The 19576-nt window shown below is 36.9% G+C and overlaps 1 protein-coding gene across 8 annotated transcripts in view; it reads left to right on the forward strand.

Moving 5' to 3' along the window:
* Nucleotides 1–19576, forward strand: part of STAG2 (STAG2 cohesin complex component) — an 84473-nt gene that overhangs the window by 59276 nt on the left and 5621 nt on the right. For 3 of the 8 annotated variants that reach the window (XM_082323092.1, XM_082323096.1, XM_082323093.1), the window contains 15 exons: nt 1284–1354; nt 1761–1848; nt 1962–2042; nt 5011–5103; nt 8221–8395; nt 8795–8934; nt 10101–10202; nt 12367–12515; nt 13063–13191; nt 13545–13750; nt 14154–14343; nt 14430–14543; nt 16194–16320; nt 16661–16738; nt 17468–19570. In XM_082323092.1, coding sequence (XP_082179218.1) covers nt 1284–1354; nt 1761–1848; nt 1962–2042; nt 5011–5103; nt 8221–8395; nt 8795–8934; nt 10101–10202; nt 12367–12515; nt 13063–13191; nt 13545–13750; nt 14154–14343; nt 14430–14543; nt 16194–16320; nt 16661–16738; nt 17468–17734 — 2010 coding nt within the window. In that variant the 3' untranslated portion in view covers nt 17735–19570. The other 5 variants (XM_082323097.1, XM_082323098.1, XM_082323094.1 and 2 more) reach the window with 4 other exon arrangements.

Genomic DNA, 19576 nt, shown 5'->3' on the forward strand with positions numbered 1-19576 from the left:
AGGTTTTGAAGCTCATGTTTTTGAGAGATGTGCCATTGTAATTCCACTAGGATTATCCTCAGATGTACTAGTGTTGCTGCTCTTGCCTGCGATTGCATGTTGCTGTTGTTAAATAGCAAAACCTCTAGAAAACACTCCCCCTCCCTTCCTGAATGCAGGCAGATGCAGCTAATAGCTTAAAAATCACTTTGTTCCCACACTGTGCTAATCTGAAGAGTGAGAATTTTCTGATACAGTATTTAACTTCACTATGTGGGATCTCTGACATTCAGACAAAACTTTTCTCCTCCTTCTCATCTGTGATAAGGAGCATGGGAAGAGCCTTTCTGACGACTTCGTTTGCCACACTTCTCAGATGCATACTTATTTTATCAAGCTTCGCTCCTGTTCCTCTTGCTTATTATGGTCTGAGCTAGGACTCCACTCTAGACATATGTGGACTATGCAAGAAATGTGCCTAGTAATCCATTTATTTCCCCCTTGGTGAGAAAAAGAAAGAATGAGATGTAAAGCAAGGAAATGAAATGTCAGGACAGTTGGCTTGAAGGAAAATGGCAAATGCTGGGTACAAGTGTTGAAATCCGTAGTGCTTTGATAAGGTTGTGCAACTGCAGAACAGTAAAACACATTGGACTTGCAGTATCTCTCATAGACTGAGGAGGAGTTTCTGTGACCTGAGAGAGTTTATCCTATGTACTTAAATAGATACTTTTTGGACCCTTTCCTTTTTACTCCTTTTCTTTCTCCAAATGCAAGTTTGCCAGAACTTGCGGGAAAATGAGAACAAAACACTTCTCTTACCGCTCTCAAAGACCTTTTTTCTGTAATTAAAGAAAGATTGAGGTACTGACCTGTGGCCTATCTAGTCCGGTATCTATTGTCTGACAGTGGCCTCTGCTGGATTCTTCAGAGAAAATTGAAGCACCTACATAATACATTGTATTCCGCTATCCTAGAGTGTTGTTTGTTTTTTTTTTTTTTTCCCCTTTTCCCTCCTCCCTACCTCCCTCCCCTGTTTCTGCTTGTGCTGCTGACTATTTCTGAACACGAACTGCTACCGCCTCTCTCAAACTGTTTAACTCTTCTAAAAACAAATGTGTCATTGATAAATAATTTAGATGCAGTTATCCCTCCCTCTCTATTTTGGTGGTTGTTGGTTGGGAGGGGGGTGTTTTGGGGGGTGTTGTTCTCTCTCTTTTAAAAAAAAAAAATAAATATCGTAAGTTCCCTACTTTGCTTAGCATACATTGGTTGGGATATCTTACTATATGATTATTAAATAGGGGGAGGAACCTGATGAAGATGACGCATATCAAGTCTTGTCAACACTGAAGAGAATCACGGCTTTTCACAAGTAAGTAGGCTTCTGCAGACATCTGTCAGGGTTTGCGGTGTGCGTGGGTTGTTTTTGTTTGTTTTTAATTTAATACCTCTTAGCTTTTTAATGCAACTTGGAGGGTTTTTTTGTTTAGTGTGGATGATTGAGAGTTGTGCAGAACATAACGCATTTTGAATACACGAAGAAATATATACAAAACTGAAATATTCTGGGGTTTTTTGCCTTTTTTTTTTTTGGTGTGTGTGTTGTTGTTGGGGGGGTGTTTTCGTTGGAGTTTGGGGGGGTATTTGTGGTTTGGCTGGGTTTTTTTTTTTATTATTCATATTTTTTCAATCAGTTAAGTTTTTAGTAGTTGTTAACATTAAATTGCAGAAATGGTGTTAGTTAAATTACATCTTTGCTTCATTTCTAATGCTTCCAGTGCTCATGACCTATCAAGATGGGACTTGTTTGGCTGCAACTACAAGTTATTGAAAACTGGCATTGAAAATGGAGACATGCCAGAACAGGTCTGTAGTTAAAATGTGTTATTTAGGTACAACAATGAATAGCTTTTGTTGCTGTCTTTTATTGGCCGTTGTCATCTAATGCATTTTTTTTTTTTTTTTCCCTTTGATTTCAGATTGTTATTCATGCACTGCAGTGTACTCATTATGTAATCCTTTGGCAGCTAGCAAAAATTACTGAAAGCAGTTCCACAAAGGTATGCCTTGTTCCAGTTGTGTTAGTAAATAAACATTTGTACATACATGCGGGAACTGTGATGGAATTAATTAAGACTAAGATTTTTTTTTTTTTATACCGATACCTGCCTAAATCTGCATTTCTAATAAGTTCTTCAGAATTCATAGTTTTAGTAGTGGAATGCTTGACTTTTGAACCTAGTATTTCTTTAAATTGTTATGTTTTTTCATTATTTAAATGTCAATATTTTTATGTTTAATTTCAGAAATTTTAAAGTAATTGTAGTAAATGAATGCAATGCCTATTAGTCTGGCACAATAGCAATGCTAAGGAAGGGTAGAATACCAACTACAAAACATGATATAGTCAGTCTTACTACCCTCAAGTAGTGGGTTTGAATTTGTTTGCAAACTGTGAAGTATCATTGACAAGTCAGTGAGATAAATGTGCACACTATTGTAGTATTCTTATTGCTCAGTCTGTTGCAATCATACTTTGCTCTTCATCAGTCTTTTAAATGTGTTAAATAAAGATATGAAAAGATTAAGTTAAATTTCGAACTTTCTCAGGGAATAATAAGAGGGCCTGTTCTGGTTCTATGTATAGTAATCTTGAAGGGCAAAGCTCTGGCAAATGTCATCTTTCTAATTTCACTCCTGGAAAACTCTTGGAGGAAGGATTAAGGTTTCTTGTATCCACTGGATGGCATTGCTTAATGAGGGTGATTAGGTGGTTTGCTGTGTGAACTGCCTAATGAAAGATGGTTTTTGAAAGGCTAGACAGTTTAGAATGGAGCTTGTAAGTGCTGAAACATTTTGATTTCTTTAACTAAAAAAAAAAAAAGTTACAATCAAACATACTTTTTCTGGAAGCCTTATCCAGTCCTGTAAGAAGGGTACATTTCGTGCTCTTTCACTGGAAACTTACACTGGAGTTGCACTTTGTTATTGGAGTTTCTGATAACACTTTTTTTTTTTTTTTTTAAATGTCAGAGATGAAATAAGTACCTTCTTCAGGTTTTTTTAAACACTTTGATTGCCATACTTAAATTAATTATAAGAACAGGAAGTTGTAGGCATCTGTCACAATTTACTAGGGAAAAAACCAAACAGACCTCGCAACATTAATAATTTATAATCAATAAATTGTAATTTGTAATTAATTAAAATGCATCATTACTATAAACTTATTTTAATATGAGGATGTATGAAGGTGTGTTAAATGTGAACTGCTTCAACACTGGCTGGCTAGCTAATTTACCATCTAGGTTTTAATGGCTTTTAACATATGCAGAACCAAAAATATCAGATATGAAGGTGATACATAGATTGTTGAGAACCACTTATATGAGTGAAGGATTTGGAGGCTTTGTTAGCTTATTCTTTTAAGGGTAAGCAGCGGTCTGAGTTTTTTGTAATAGCGATTAAAGCTTTATCACAAGCCTGATGGCAGAAGCTGAGCTAAACTGAAAAGTTAAGTTAGAAATGAAGATTAACTTAGCTATTTTGCAGTAAAATGTAATTTGTAATACTTTCAGCAGGAATGAAAAGAACTTATTTTAAAAGTGGTCTTTTATTTGAGACTATTTTCTGCTCCTGTATAATAAAATTTGGTAAATTAAAGCTTTTGTAGATTTAACTTGTGAACCACAACTATTTTATTATATTTAACCGCTTCCAAATATACCAGGTACGTACAGAAGTTCCATTGATTTCTGTTCAATGCCAATGGAACATAACAGCAAAGAAGTTGAAGCACAGAACCAGAAGTGACAGAAATGTACTGTGCCTAAAGATTTTTTTGTTTGAGGGTTTTTGTTTTGTTCTGTGACAAAATTAACTGCTAACTGCCTGCTGTTTGTGAGCAGGTTGGGAATTAGTATGGAATTTGTATGGGAATTAGCTTCATAATATACGCTGCTAAAATAAAAGACTATATAAATAGTTCAATTTTTATTAAAATTTAAATGAATAATTCTGTATAAAGGAAAGAAAATATTCCCGTGTGTAATTCTCTAAACGCCAGTATAGTAATGTGAACAGTAAATGTTGAGAGAAAAGGTTTTATGTAGTGAAGGTATTCTAAAATCATATTATACATATTAAACTCATAGTCAAGAAGCAACTGTTGCTTTTGTGATTCCTGTTGAGATTAAATGATGCGTTGTACCAGTGTGTTACCTGCTTTCTTGAAGGGAGAGACTTGTTTTGGTTTAGATTGCATGGATAGTTCTTAAACTTACCTCAGGGGTATTTCTTGGTCTGGACTGATGCTGGTTACACAGTTGGGTTTCTGTGATATGACTTACCCCAGTTCTACATGGGATAGGATCTTCACATGATTAAGTAACACCAACTGTGCCGCACATGTGGATGGTATTTGTACCGATTTGATACTTTATTTGCTCAATAATCTACTCTTCTGGAAGTTATTGCAACACTTACAAAGCTACTTCCCTCCCCCCCCTCCAATGGAAGAGGGGAAGAAAACCCCAACTCTAATCTGACATTTTACTTTATCCCCAAGCAGTGAGTTAAAAAAATAAAGTAAAATTAAATAATACCATGTAGCCTTGTCTGGTTTAGTTATAAACAGCTACCTAAAATCTATCCTCTAGGTTGAAAATGCAGATACTTTAAAGAGAAAATGCTTTATGCTCTGGGGTTTTTTTTTGGGGGTGGGGTGCGTGTTGGTTGAGGTTTTTTTAGGTTTGGTTTTGGGGGGTTTTTGTTACTACTTTTTAAATAAATAACTTCACTATTTTCATCCCAACTTTCGTTCTTTTTGCGGTACACAGGATGACAAAATTGAGGAAATTGCTACTTGCCATTTTTATTTGTAATAATGATTTTTAAATAATGCAGTGAAATTGAATGTTACGACTACATATAAGGTCTGTGGTGGATAGCTCTGTGAAAATGCATACACTAAATGTGACTATAAAATGGAAAAAGCAAAACTGTTACAAGAAATCCTTCTCTTTAAAGGAGGATCTTCTACGTCTAAAGAAGCAGATGAGAGTGTTCTGTCAAATCTGTCAACACTACCTGACCAATGTAAACACTGCTGTTAAGGAACAGGTTAGTGACTGTTGTTTATCCTTGTAGTCTCCTAATATTATACTTCTAAAGCAGTTGAAAAGTTGCTCTTGATAATATTTTTAGCACTTATCTTGGATTGTGGTGTGTCTTGCATGGCTAGGCTGAATGTCCTTTGAGTGTGAATACATACTGTATGCTTGCCCTCCTTTAGGTAATTTGGTAGGATTTCAGAATCGATTTAAACTTGATTCTTTCTAGTAATTTTAGGCAGCACAAACTTTTATTCAAAGAGGGTTTTTGTTTGTTTGTTTAAACAGTGACTGGGCAGGCGCACTCTAGAAGCCTTCTGGTTTGTAAGTTAGGTGAGAGTTCCATTTCAAAGCTCTTGCTCACCACATGGTCATGACACACACCTCCGGTGGAGCTGGTTGTGGGTTTGTAGACTCAGAGCTGAAAGAGCTAAGGACAGCTTTTTAAAAGAAAGAAGTAGTTCTATCCTTGAATCCTTTTACGTTCCCAAATTTGTACTGTGATATATACGTGCCCGTCCACTCAAGAACTGTGAAAACGACTTTCCTCCTCTTGCTGTAAACCTGCGAGGACATACAGGGGCAACTTCTCTGTCTGTTCCCCTTCACCATGATGCTGCATACAAAATACATTCCTCAGTTCTTCAGTGTCCCAGGATATTGGGGATCTCTGAATCAGGAGAAAAAGAATGGGTACTTAACGTAGTGTGTGTGTGTGTTTTTATACACGCACACGTATGCACTGTAACCTAGGGGATTTTATTGTTGGAAAGTCGTATTTTTTTTTTCTGGTCACCCGTAGGTACACTCACACACTGGTCAATTGTTAACAGTATTGTTCAGAGATATTTGGAGACCATTCTAGCAAATGCTTGGAAGCCTCAACAATGATGTACTGCTCGGAAAAGATGTGAGCAGTTTTCATTTTACCAGTTTTATAGTCAGTCCCTCATATAGTTGTCCTTTGTGGGGGAGACTTTCAGCCGGAACTAAGTTCTTGGATATTTCAGACATAAAATATGTAGCTATTTAGTCCATGCAAGTAGTAGTGCCTGACATCTCAAGCAGGAGACAAAAGTCCTAGCTTTTTTGAAGAAAAATGCAGGTATGAAGGTTTTGGGGGTTGTTTTTTATTTTTCTTTTGTTTCAAAAATAATTGAGACATCATCTTGGGAAATATTTGTCTTGAGTTCTGAGGGTAACAGGGTTAAAGGAAAAGATTAAACTGTAGGGGCTGAGTCTCTTCCAGTCTGTGGTCAAACAGTTCTCTAGCCAGGACACTCACGGGAGTTTTCAGGTCCTGATAGCAGGATAAATTCTAAGTAAATGCCTTTATCAACTTTTAGAATGCTAAAATGAAAAAAATAAAGTATCTCTCTGTGGGGGAAGGACCAAACTATCTTCTGGGTATACTTTTTAATTAAACAAATAGAAAGACAGGAGCCTTTTTGCTGGTAAAGGTAATAATAACCTGGTTGAGCTTGAAGTTGAAAATCTGGTCCACGGAGTTGCACAACTGCAGCTTTTGAAACTCTTGCTATAACAAGAATATTCCTGGAACTGAATAAGCATGTTCTATGTCAGAGAGCTGTCTAGTGCCAAAATCACAAGGTGTAGGGTGTGAAAGTGCGAGTAACAAAAATTACTGAAGCTCTGCATAGGTCTCTTTGAAAGGCTGTATAACTCTGACTCAGGTGAATGCTCTAGAAACTAGAACTGCCTCAGTCACACAGGGTACAATATCCATGGTTCTGCTTTCCTTTGCTAATGTCGTGAAAGGGCAAAAGGGACTTCAGAGGAGCTTACGTATTTTTATGGCCAGGAAATCAGTAATATTTGCTTCGAGGAGTTCAAGAACAGATCTGTTTGTTAAAATGGAAGTACTTAAGAGATTAGAGTCAAAGAGATGAGGTGCAGCACTAAGCAGTGTGTTGCCTTGGTCTGTTAGTTTGAAGAATGTCAGTCTAGGTACTGATACATTTGAACTTTACGGGGAGGTGGAGTACAGACATTTAATCACACAATCACAGAATGGTTGGGGTTGGAAGGGACTTCCGGAGATCATCTAGTCCAGTCCCCCTGCTAAAGCAGGTTCACCTAGAGCAGGTGGCACAGGATCACATCCAGGTGGGTTTTGAATATCTCCAGAGAAGGAGATTCTGCAGCCTCTCTGGGCAGCCTGTTCCAGGGCTCTGTCACCCTCAAAGTGAAGAAGTTTTTCCTCACATTCAGATAGAACTTCCCATGTTTCAGTTTGTGCCCGTTGCCCCTTATCCTGTCTCTGGGCTTCACTCAAAAAGAGTCTGGCCTCATCCTCCTGTCACCCATGCTTAAGACCTTTGTAAGCACCGATAAGATCCCCTCTCAGTCTCTTATCCGGGCTAAAGAGACCCAGATCTCTCAGCCTTTCCTCATGAGAGAGATGCTCCAGTCCCCTAATCCTCTTCATAGCCCTCCGCTGGACTCTCTGCAGTGGTTCCTTGTCTTTCTTGCACTGGGGAGCCCAGAACTGGACACGGTACTCCAGATGTGGCCTCACCAGGGCAGAGTAGAGGGGGAGGATAACCTCCCTCGACCGGCTGGCCACACTCTGCCTAATGCACCCTGATGTCAGATGCACAAAATCTGATGTCAGATGCACAAATTAGCCAGCAAAATGAAGAGGCAGTTTCTTTTTTGGAAGCAAGACATACTTTAGGATTTAAAGGGACTGAATGACCTCAGCTGTTATATGTTTTACAAATGTCATCGAAACAATTTAAAAAAAAAAGAAAAAAAAAAAGAAAAAAGGAGACTGTACTATGGTTGGTGTCCACAAAGTTCTCTAGTGACCTAATGTAGTATCCGTCAGGCAGAATTTGGGAGTTTCAGGCTCCTCATGTTTTAATCTCACAATGGTTTAGTTGGCTTCATCTGTGCAATATTTTTATTTGGAGACCCAGTCTTCATACAGCAACCTCCTGGAAGAAACTATGCACCTTTGACTTCCAGTTGGCCTGTATAGTTGTTCAGGGCTTAAGTGGCCTGTGTACACCATAGGGCTCTAAGTATTTTGAGTGGAAATACATTATTCTAAATAAAATCCAGTTTCCAAGCAAATATTTACTAAGGTTTCTTTTTTTAATAGGCTTTCACAATTCTGTGTGACGTGTTGATGATCTTCAGTCATCAGATTATGACAGGAGGACGTGACATGTTGGAACCACTTGTTTACACTCCTGATTCTTCATTACAATCTGAACTACTCAGTTTTATTTTAGATCATGTCTTCATTGATCAGGATGATGATAACAACAGTGCAGGTTTGTACAAAACTTATTGTTTCCTTTATATTATTTGCCTTCTAAATAATACATTTGTTTGCCTACGCTTTTTCCCCTTTTTTTCTTTTTCTTCTGGTGTTGAGAGGTGTGCATGGGCACAGAGGTAGGTTTGTCTTTTAAATCTCAGCAGCCAGTTAAAGCATTTTAAATTTTGGGGACATGTAGGATAATTGTGATAAACCAAACCTTTAATAGGCACAAAAATATATGTCTCTCTGTCAGGAAAAGAGACTTGTCAGTGGGCAATGAAGCCCACTGCCTTCAGCTTTGAGATTTGATTTTCTGAATCCTGACCATTAGCCCACATCACTTTATATGTAAATGCTTAAATATGAAGTATTTAAACCCAACAGTTTTCACGTTCCTAACTCTTTCTAGACGGACAGCAGGATGATGAAGCTAGCAAAATTGAAGCATTGCACAAAAGAAGAAATCTCCTCGCAGCTTTCTGTAAACTCATTGTATATACTGTGGTGGAAATGAATACAGCTGCAGACATTTTCAAGCAATATATGAAGGTAAATGTGAAGCCTAGTAGTGATACTTTATAAAACTACTAGAACACAGTAGCTGTGGATTTTTTAATTATTATTTATTTTTTACCTTACAAGATAACTGATTCAAAATGTGAAGAACTCAAAACTCTAGAGTTGGTAGTTTGTAGGCCTTTAAAAGGTCTTTTTCCGTAACAAGGGAAAAAATGACTGAGACAAGTTTCACAGTTCCAGTGTGTGGGTAGTGGGGAGGGAGGAAGGAAACCTGCTAATTATTTTTACATTATTTCTAATAGATCTATTTTCTTATCCTGATCGATGGTATATTTTTAATTCAGTTATTAGTTCAGCAGGCCTTTTGAGAATCTTTTCACAAAGATCAACTCCGTGATGTCTAACCTTATAAAATAATTGCAGCTTAAACTTTGTAGAAAAGGGGGGCAAGCTTTGTGAGTTCCACCCACTGCTGTCCCTGTCCCCTCCCCGCCAAAGGTGATCTTTATGTCTGTTTCTATCTTATTTAAATATAAAACCCCCTTCTTGGCTCCTGGGACTCACAGCTGCACAATAATATGAATTCTCATTTTGTGAGCATGATAAAGCTTTGGTCCTTGGTGATTACCTTAAAAAATTTAAAATTTGGGCAGCCTACTTTTGTCTGTGTGAGTGCCCTACATTTATTTTGAATCTCTAAATAACTAATTGGGTCTTTATTGAACCTGAAATGCTTAAAGAACTGAACAGGCAGTTGTCTTCATTGGAAAAATTACGGCTATGACGCTGTCCATAAATGCTTCCTTTCAGCAGAGAAAATAGAAAACTCCCCACCACAGTTATAGGAGTTACTAAAACGATCAGATTCTAATCTTGTACCCTGAAGGGGTGAACACGTGTCATTAACAAATGTGTCATGGCCTTGAAGATAAAAAGGTCATTCTGCCTCTAAAATAATACTAACGACAAGAATAAAAAGAAGATATACTCTTTCAGATTTGAGGGGTTTTTTTATCATTTTGGAGGTGGATTAGGATATCATCTTGCTGATGTAATCATGAATATGTTAGGTTTTTTCCTTTTGAAAGTGTTCAAAAAATTTTTTTAAACAGCAAATCCTATATGTTTTCTGAGAAACTCAGTAGTTGCAATGTTTTCAACTAAATCGAAAGTTAACCTTTTTTTATTTTTCCTAGTATTACAATGACTATGGTGATATTATTAAAGAAACGATGAGTAAAACAAGACAGATAGACAAAATCCAGTGTGCTAAAACGCTTATTCTTAGCTTGCAGCAGGTAAGAATGATTTACAATATTTTTATGCATGAAATTCCATACTGTAGATCATGTCCTATCGTTCAATAGCCAGTGTGAGGTATTAATGAAGAAATTCTTATGGAAGATAGGGATAAATAGGTCTAAATTAAAACACATTTTCTGCAACTATTTGAAAAATTGCCAGAAGTCTTCCTATATTACCAAATATTGTGCTACGAAAAGTGTACGTGAGGGGCTGATAAATACGAAATGAATGTAACTCTGTGATACTTTCTTAACTCTAACACAGTAGTTTGAGTCACATAGTCAGAAATGTGTTGTGAAACTGCTGGTTTACTTATTCACGAACAGATAAACAAGGGAAAACGCTTCCTGCCTGTGTGGTGGGGTTTTGTGTTTTTGTTTGGGGTTTTTGTTTGTTTGTTTTACTTTGGGGTTGGTTTGTTGTTTTTTGGTAGTTTTTTTTTTTTTTTTTTTTTTAATATTCTGAGAAGTAATGGGAAGTTTTAGTAATTCAGTATTTCTTAATGTTTGGTAGGGGCTTCACCCATCTTTGAAATTAAAACATGATTTAATGCTCTCTACAGTAAATGAGCTTGTTTGTGTGGAGACCTGATGAATTCAGTCGAGGTCAGAGTCAGATTCATCTGCTCACATGAACCATCTGCATGAATCTTATTTACAGGATCAGAACAATAAAAGCTGTATCTCTGCAAACCACTATAATCCAACATAGATCTCTGCTGTTGTTGAAAGGAAAAATGTACCCCAATTTGTCCTCTCTTTCCCCACACCTTTTGTTTTGACTAGAGGTCATAGAGCCACATAGCGGATATAGATCTAGATACTGATCCTGGTTGAGAACTAACCACAAAAAGTCCTTAATGAAGCCCGTAAGCTGGCTTATCTGTATGGATATTGCCAGTACAAGGGAGGATGAGGCCTTTCCTTTTGACAGCAGCATGACTTTAAGTAGCTGGTGGAACTGCAACATAAAATACGCAACTACAGTTTTTGCTGACTTTTCAACAAAGTTCACAGATTTTTGAGATATTGGGTAAATGCTATCCTTATTAGTCTTTTCTGTCTCATGAATAACCAGCCCCATATATTTTAAAGGGCAGACAGAGGAAGTGGATGTAGTAAGTACGATTACGCACATAACAGGGAGGCAGTAACACAATCCTAATACGGCAATAAGAATAGTAACCTGAGGGCACCCAAATATTATAATAAAAACAAACAAACCCCCACATGTAAAGTTAAACATGTAACTAGCATTTTTTTCCGGGAAAGCTTTTTCAAAAAGAAACTAACCAGAGAAGAAATACTAGAAGTGATAGTGGATAAAGGGAATAACTAAGTTGCAGTGAGCTACACCAACATAATAGAAAAGTATGCAACTATGGGCCAAAATGTATCTGTAAATGAAAAGTTAATGTTCATAGCCCTAGTAAGTCTGGTTTGGGTTTTCTCTGTGTTATATGAGAGAGTGGAGTGTGTTAGAGAAAATTAGAAAATAAAAGAAAAATTGTTGACAAGAATTATAGTTAAATTCAGTAGGATGATAAAAGGATTGATCAAAGAAAAAAAAGGTGGTAAAGTTTAGAGTGTTCAGCTTTGCCAGCTATTGATGTATAGCTAAAAGTCTGATCCTCAGTGGCAAAGTTTCTGGTGTCTTTGGCAACTTCCCTGAAGACATGTTTCCATTTTAGAATTTCTTCGTTATACTTGTATTTTTAAAAGATACAAAAAAAAATGAATTAGAAAGTAGTAGTTTGACAAACTGTAATATTAAAGACCAGGTGGGAATTTACCCCATTTATTTCTTCTCTGTTAGTGTATGTATCAGGGAATCCTACTAATTTTTAGTATTCTCAACTCCAGAACACCTCATTTAGGGAACTGCTGAAATCTGTCATCCAACATATTTACAGTTTGATGTGTGCTCAGATAGTGTGTGTTTCAAGGATTAACTCTGAAGTGCAGGCTCTTCAAGAGTAGCCTTGACTAGCCTTTCCTAAACCTCCATGTTTGTCTTTTGGGGTTGTCAAATTAAGAAAAGAAGAAGAAGAAAAAAAAAAAAGCTGTAAAAGACTGTTTTACTGAAACTTAGCTCTGTGTTGATTTGTCCAAAGTTTGGCATAATCTTTTAATAAACCTCCCTTTTCTTTTCATACAGCTTTTCAATGAAATGATTCAAGAAAATGGTTATAATTTTGACAGATCATCACCGACATTCAGTGGCATAAAGGAACTTGCTCGACGTTTTGCTTTAACGTTTGGACTGGATCAGTTGAAAACAAGAGAAGCTATTGCTATGTTACACAAGTAATTGTGTGCTTTGTATTACTTCCCTTTTTGTAAACGCTTCTTGACTAACATTAGAATATCTTTTCAGTCTTTCAAAATCAGTTCATTAATACAAAATGCATCAGCACTAGAGACGAGATAGCCCATTTACAAATTAGGAGATTACTGCTGTTTTGTCCCTGAATTAAACCTAGATGTTAAATAATGTCGATGTTCTTCAGCATCATTGTATAAGCCTGTAAATGATAGCAGTGTTGATGCTGTCATAAGAAAGTATTTTTAGTGTCTTATGCGTAACAGTAAGAAGTGATCCACTTCTTTGTCAGTGGTGGTCATGTTGGCCTCATGCAGAAAACTTGAAACGCAAGGTAGAAACATCATTACAGAATGAGTGCGTCCAGACTAAAATTATGAATAGTGGTCGCTTTTTTTGCCAGAATATGGAAGCATCGGATTATTGCTTTCTTGATGTAGAGGAAAGGTGTTCAGTTTTGATAGCTCTCAGTGCTTAGAACTTTTTCTTTAGTTTGCGCTGTATGTGACTTAACTTTTAACTTTGTCTTAGGGATGGTATAGAATTTGCTTTTAAGGAGCCGAATCCACAAGGTGAGAGTCATCCACCATTAAATTTGGCATTTCTTGATATTCTGAGTGAGTTCTCCTCCAAACTTCTCAGACAAGACAAAAGAACAGTGTAAGTATTTTCTTAATATTCTTAATAATTGTAATGATAACCATAAAAGACATGCATCTGAATAAATATGTATTTATGTGTATTGCATTCAGTTGAAGTGGAATCTTTGGCACATCAAGATAATTTTACACTAATGCAGTCAAGTGTAATAACAAAGGGCAAATTGTATTTATCCTTGTTGTTCTCATTGTATAGCGGATGAACAGAAATCATATTCTGGATCTGCTGTTGTCAGGCCTTTTCGTTAACTAGATGAGGAGCATTGGGTGTTAATTTCAGTAGTACTTACCTTGACATGTTAATATGTTGTTACAGATATTTTGCATCTTTGTAATTATTTTTTCCATTTAAAGGTATGTTTACTTGGAGAAGTTTATGACCTTTCAGATGTCTCTACGAAGAGAAGATGTGTGGCTTCCTCTCATGTCCTACAGAAACTCCTTATTAGCTGGTGGGGATGATGATACTATGTCAGTGATTAGTGGAATTAGTAGTCGAGGATCTACAGTAAGAAATAAGAAGACAAAGCCAGCAACAGGGAAACGGAAAGTACCTGAAGGTAGAACTTTTCTCATCTTAAGATTTACCAGAGTAGATATTCATGTAAACTACACATGTCAATCCCTATTTATTAGCTTGAGTGAATTTGTATGCTTTAATGTATTTTTTTAAAACAGGATAACTTCTGTGCATTTATGTCCCTTAGTGGGAAAACACAACACTGATTCACAAAAAGAAGTAAAGGCACTATGCTGCGTTAAGTCACAGAATATAGAAGTATTTAAAATACTCCGGCCGGTGGTTATAAATTCAGGCCTTTTGGGGCACATGTAAGACTTTGTGGCAAAAAGTAAAGAAATTAATTCTCAGTAAGCAGAAAGTATGTGCGTTTAAGTCATGTTTAAACATTCAATTTTAGACTAGTTTGGAAAAATTTACTGATGTCCCGTGTTTCCTTCCAGCTGAAGAAAGCAGCAGTAGTGACAGTATGTGGCTGAACAGGGAGCAGACAATGCACACACCAGTCATGATGCAGACACCTCAGCTTACTTCCACAATAATGAGGGAGCCCAAGAGATTGCGACCTGAAGAAAGTTATATGGGTGTCTATCCTATGCAGCCTGAACACCACCAAGCTCCACTCGATTACAAGTACGTAGATGAGTAGGTCTGCTTTGTGTTAGTGTTCATACACAAAAACCAGTTCATGTTTAAAATAGAATAATGGTCTTTTTAAGCACGCAAGTAACGTGGATGTTGGCTCAAAGGCAACAGGAAGAAGCCGCGCGACAACAACAGGAGAGGGCAGCGATGAACTACGTCAAGCTGAGAACCAACTTGCAACACGCTATGTGAGTGAGAGTGAGCTGTTCCTTCAGTGGTTCGGGGAGGGGAGGGTTTATTAAATGCAGCGTTACTTTTGTATCTTTCAAGAGGGATACACGTTCTAGCTCTTGAGTAGTGTTTTTCTGTGTCTTAAAAATTTTAAGTTACCTTAGAAAAGCGGTGGTAAAAGTGCATGGTGATGCATTTAGCAGAATAGATCTGTTTGATTTCTTGCTTGTTTTTGAACTTAAATTCCAGAAAAATTGAATAGTAGTGAGCTTTGTAATAAAGGGAACTGGTTGTTGAACTGAATGCGATCTGTGGCAGATACATCTAATCAATGCAACATGTGAAACATCTACGTTATGTATTCCTATCTGCAGAATCATTTTTAGAAATAGAACGTTAAAAATGAGTTAAAATAGGTGTTCCATGTGTGAAGCAGAAAGTTTCTGCTCAGTTTAATTCTATGATTTCTTTCTCCTTCGACTTCTAAGTTTAGAGTTCAGCTGCTTTTCTATTTAAAAAAAAAAAAAAAGAGAGAAAAGTATTCCTTTTAAACAAACTGCTGTCTTCAGCATTTCTTGATCGATACAGATTTTGTCTGACCTAAACTGACACCAAAGTTGAGCAGAATCCTGTAGTAGCAGTTTTTGTAGAACTTCCCAACTCAAACACACAAAAACCTTGTGAAGTCCTCCGTATTGTGGACAAAGATGAAGACAGTCTAATGTTTCTTAAATGAATGTTGTCCTTCAGAGGTCATACATTCTTACTGTAGTGTCGTTTACTTCATTGTGATCCATCACGTGTGCATTTTGACATGCATGGTAATGAAATTATGTTCCAGAGCTAGTTTGGCTGAGGAGGGGAAGACTAGTTTTAGAAGTTCTCTGCTTTAATGAAGACTGTGGTTCTACACAGTACAAGTTGTAAACTAAAACTGTGGACATATACATTGGGGAGCTTTGCATCTTTTTGCATCTCTGCTTATTTTTAATTCTTTAATACCAGTACTTCATGTAACATAGTGTGCGTGGGTTTTGGTTTTTTTGTTGTTGTTGTTTGTTGGTTATTTTTTTCTTTCTTTCTTTCTTTCTTTTCTTCTTCTTTAATATAGTGACACCAATTAGTATAATTAGAATGACTCCTTACTTTTCTCATAAGGTCTGATGTTGCACGTAGAAGTTGTGAGGAAAGAGGATGAAGGACTGTACAGGAACGTCTGAAAATGAATTTATGCATCCACTTTATCACAAAGACGTTCTTCCTTGGCTTGTCATAAGGCAGGAACAATTTTTCTTTAGGTGGCAAAACTTATGCTCTTTCTCACTTGAGCATAAATACTTGCATGTAAATCTCTGAATTAGGTGTGGTTTTGATCTGCTTATCAATTCCTGCAGCCTCTCAGAAAAACCTATTTAGAGGTGTACCACAAAGTTCCATAAGTTGATCTTTGTTAGTCATTCTCCCTCACTCTCTTAGTATCTTCTAGCTGGTTAAATACCAGTTTTCTTTAATGGTAGTTTTGCATTTATTTAACTAATTAATTTCTTTTTTGTCTAGTTGATTTATAATTTGTTGGCAGTTCTTTACTGAACATTAGCTTTTTAAATATTCAGATAAAACTTAACTCGATTTAGTGCTAAACAATATGCTTTTTCTTTTCATTTCAGTCGACGTGGCACAAGTCTAATGGAAGATGATGAAGAGCCAATTGTTGAAGATGTGATGATGTCATCAGAAGGGCGGATTGAAGATCTCAATGAAGGCATGGATTTTGACACCATGGACATAGACCTAGTAAGAAATTTACTTGTCTTTTTAGTGGATTTTGGCTTTGTATTTCTGCTTTTAAAATAAGATAATTGAATCAAAGTTACCTTTTGGTAAAACAGAAAAATCATTGTTGTTGACCTCTGCATTCTTAAATGGCTGTGCCACTGTCTGTATACAAGCGCCATCTGTTCAAACTGCCATACAGAAAGGAAGAATACTTCCTATAATAATAATAATAATGTGAGATGAACATTTATCCCCTGTAAATTCTTACCCCTTGAGAGTTCAGGTTCATTTATTACAGTTTAAAAACTGTTTTTTTCTGAAATCACAGTTAACACATTTATTTGCTTGCTTTCTAAAGCCACCATCAAAGAACAGGAGAGAAAGAATGGAACTAAAACCAGATTTCTTTGACCCCGCTTCAATCATGGATGAATCGGTAGGTTAATTTACATAAGAGGAGAATAATGTAAAATCAGTCTTAAGGTTACAATACTCTCTTACTTCAAATTTTCAATGGAAAGAATGCAATCTTTAGGTTGTCTTCATTAGCTTATTCTGGCAGACTGGTACAGTCAGTGAAATGTTTTATGCTGTAATTCAGCTTCATAAATTCTAAGGTAGTCAACATTCTTTGCAAGTTTATAGGAGTTTTGTTCTTAATACTTTATATGTAGCTATGTAAAAATCAAAAGCCTTTGAATCTGAGAAGAAAACACATCTGGTATGGAAAAGACCCTTGCAGAGGTTGGTAGCAAAGAGCTTTTAAAAAAAAAAAAAAAATCGTGCATACACAATATTAAAGGCAAGTTTCCTGTTGTGATGAGCTTAGTTGAGTGACTCTGATGTCATTACTAGTTGCCAGCATTGGATGGTTTGCATTGTGGGTTTTGTTTTGGTTTTTGTTTATTTTTTTTTTAAATTGGCATATTTACTTTTGTGCATAAGTAAGATAATGGAGAAAATAGAGATAATACAGATATCTGTTTATAGAGATGAGAGGTATTTTTTCTTTCCATATAAAGTTTTAGGTCCAAAACATCCGAAGTCTGTAGTTTCTGCTTGCAGTTGCCCTTTTTTCCGACTTGATAAATCTGCAGTCTCTATTCTCTTTTAAAAATCTGCATGAGGGATTCCTTCTGTCTTGAACCACTTGTAATGTATGCAGCCATTTTTGACCTTGTGTAGCTGGTACAAAATTACACTGGAAATAACAAGCTGCAGCAAGCCAGCAGAGGACAGTACAACAAGGCTTCCTGGGAATCTTGGACAGCTTGGTGGAATTTGGAAGACGGTTATGTATTTTTTTACAGTATTGTTGCAGTGTGAACCTGTTCTTGTTATGGGAGAAAGAAGTCTTAAATACTGTTTTACATGCAAATCCATATATTTTGTACCAGTAGGCCTTTGCTTTAGTAGTGATGAATCAGATTAGGTTGTACATCTAGCTGTTGTGTGTTCTGTTCTTGAAGTAACACCAAGAAAGTATATAACCTGTTCTCTGACGTTCTGCTTTAAAGTAGTTCTTCCCTTCCCCTACTTGATTTTTAATTGATTGATATGTGAAATACCAGTCACTTTTTATTCTGCCAATGCCGAAAATTGGGTCTTCTACAGGTGCATTTCATTGAGTTCAGAAACCTTTCAGCTTTTCAGTTTCTAAAATTAATTAAGAATAGTTAGAATAGGTTTACTGGTAGCTAGGTTTCGTTCCTATTTATTTCTCCTCCATCCCACGTGAGCCCAGGATTTGCTAGGCTCTCCTTAGCTGCACTGTGGGAGTAGCACCACATGAGGGCAGCCGGTGACAGCCACATGGCTCCGCAAGCTGTCGGAGCCAGCCCTGGGAGCCTGGCGTGGGCCAGCAGGGCGAGCTGGGGGCTGGCCCCTGCCGGGAGGCAGCAGCGGTGCCCCGCAGCGAGCGGGTCCGGTCGGGGGCCCCGTCCAGCACAGCGCTCTCCCAGGCAGGGTGCAGCAGGGGTGGTGATCCTGGAAGCAGGGCGCTGCGGAAAACAGCCGCTCTTTAGCGTAAACCCCACCTAAATGAATTTAACTGCCTCAATGGGGAAAGCTCTGCTAATAGTTTAGGAGACAACAGGAATCCGTATTACATCAGAGCTGAATTTATCAGTCAGTATTTTAAATGTAATACCCCCCCAATTTCATAAATGCAAAAAAACCTTCTCTATTCTGAATAAAGTTAATTTGCTTTATTCATATAATTTATTTCAGAGGTCCCTTGTTCTTGGAGTTGTTGCACTTGTTTATAATAGACCTAGACATAATAAAGCTGTTTAATTTATTCAGATACACATGGTTTATGATCAAAATTTTAGTCTGTGTTCTCATTTTTTGATGTGTCCAGTTATTGCTGGCACCAGAGGCAGTTGTGTCCTAGTGTGCTATATTGTATGATGCATCTAAAGTGAATTTAATACCAAGAACAGTAAAAATTGGTTTGTAAACAGATAAATGTGAACAGCAGTGTTAAGGTTCAGGAGAATTAAGTCTCTCATGGCTCTTTCTGATTTTATAAAGCCCTATAAAAGCTAGGACAGTCACAAGATGTGGATCTTCTGGGGGTTTTTTTTGGCCTATCAGTGGTGATACCTGTATCCATTGGCATAGAAAACTATATGGCTGCTCCCACGTGGGAAGTGGAAACTGATTCTTTGTTTCAGGAAAGTTTTTTCTTCACTTAATCACACAGTCTCCTGAAGGACAGTATTTTGATTTTACCTGATTATTGTTTGACTTTTTTTTCCACTGTCTTCCTGACAGCGTTGATATATTTAATAGGAAATACTAAGTTTGTGTCCTGGCTAGGTGCTGCAAGATGACCTGTTGCTTTTATGACACAGACAGGGCAGCAGCCAGTGTGTAGAGTGTTTTGTCCCAGGCTTAGTTGCTGGGACCTACACACTTGATTTCAAGTTAAGGCCTACAGAATGCCATTGTCAAAGAAGTCTAAGTTAGGCAACTAACTAAAAATTATTTTGCAATTATTACCTAAAATAATTAAAGCACAGTCTTTAGCACATTCCTACTGGACCTAGTGAAATTCAAGTGTGGGGAAAAATACTTTCTAATGAATGAGGTGCCCTTTTCATATTATTACATAAATCAGAAGTGTGGTGAATCTGGTTTGGAAGAAAAATAAACTTATAATGCCTTAACATATCTTGAAGTGTCTTAATCTTAAATCATATACTAATTGCTTTGTTTTTGTTAAATGTGTAGTAGACTACAAATTGACACCATTTCTAACTTTTTTTTT

The sequence above is a fragment of the Platalea leucorodia genome (assembly GCF_965183815.1).
Source record: "Platalea leucorodia genome assembly, chromosome: 10".
NCBI classification, from domain to species: Eukaryota; Metazoa; Chordata; class Aves; order Pelecaniformes; family Threskiornithidae; genus Platalea; species Platalea leucorodia.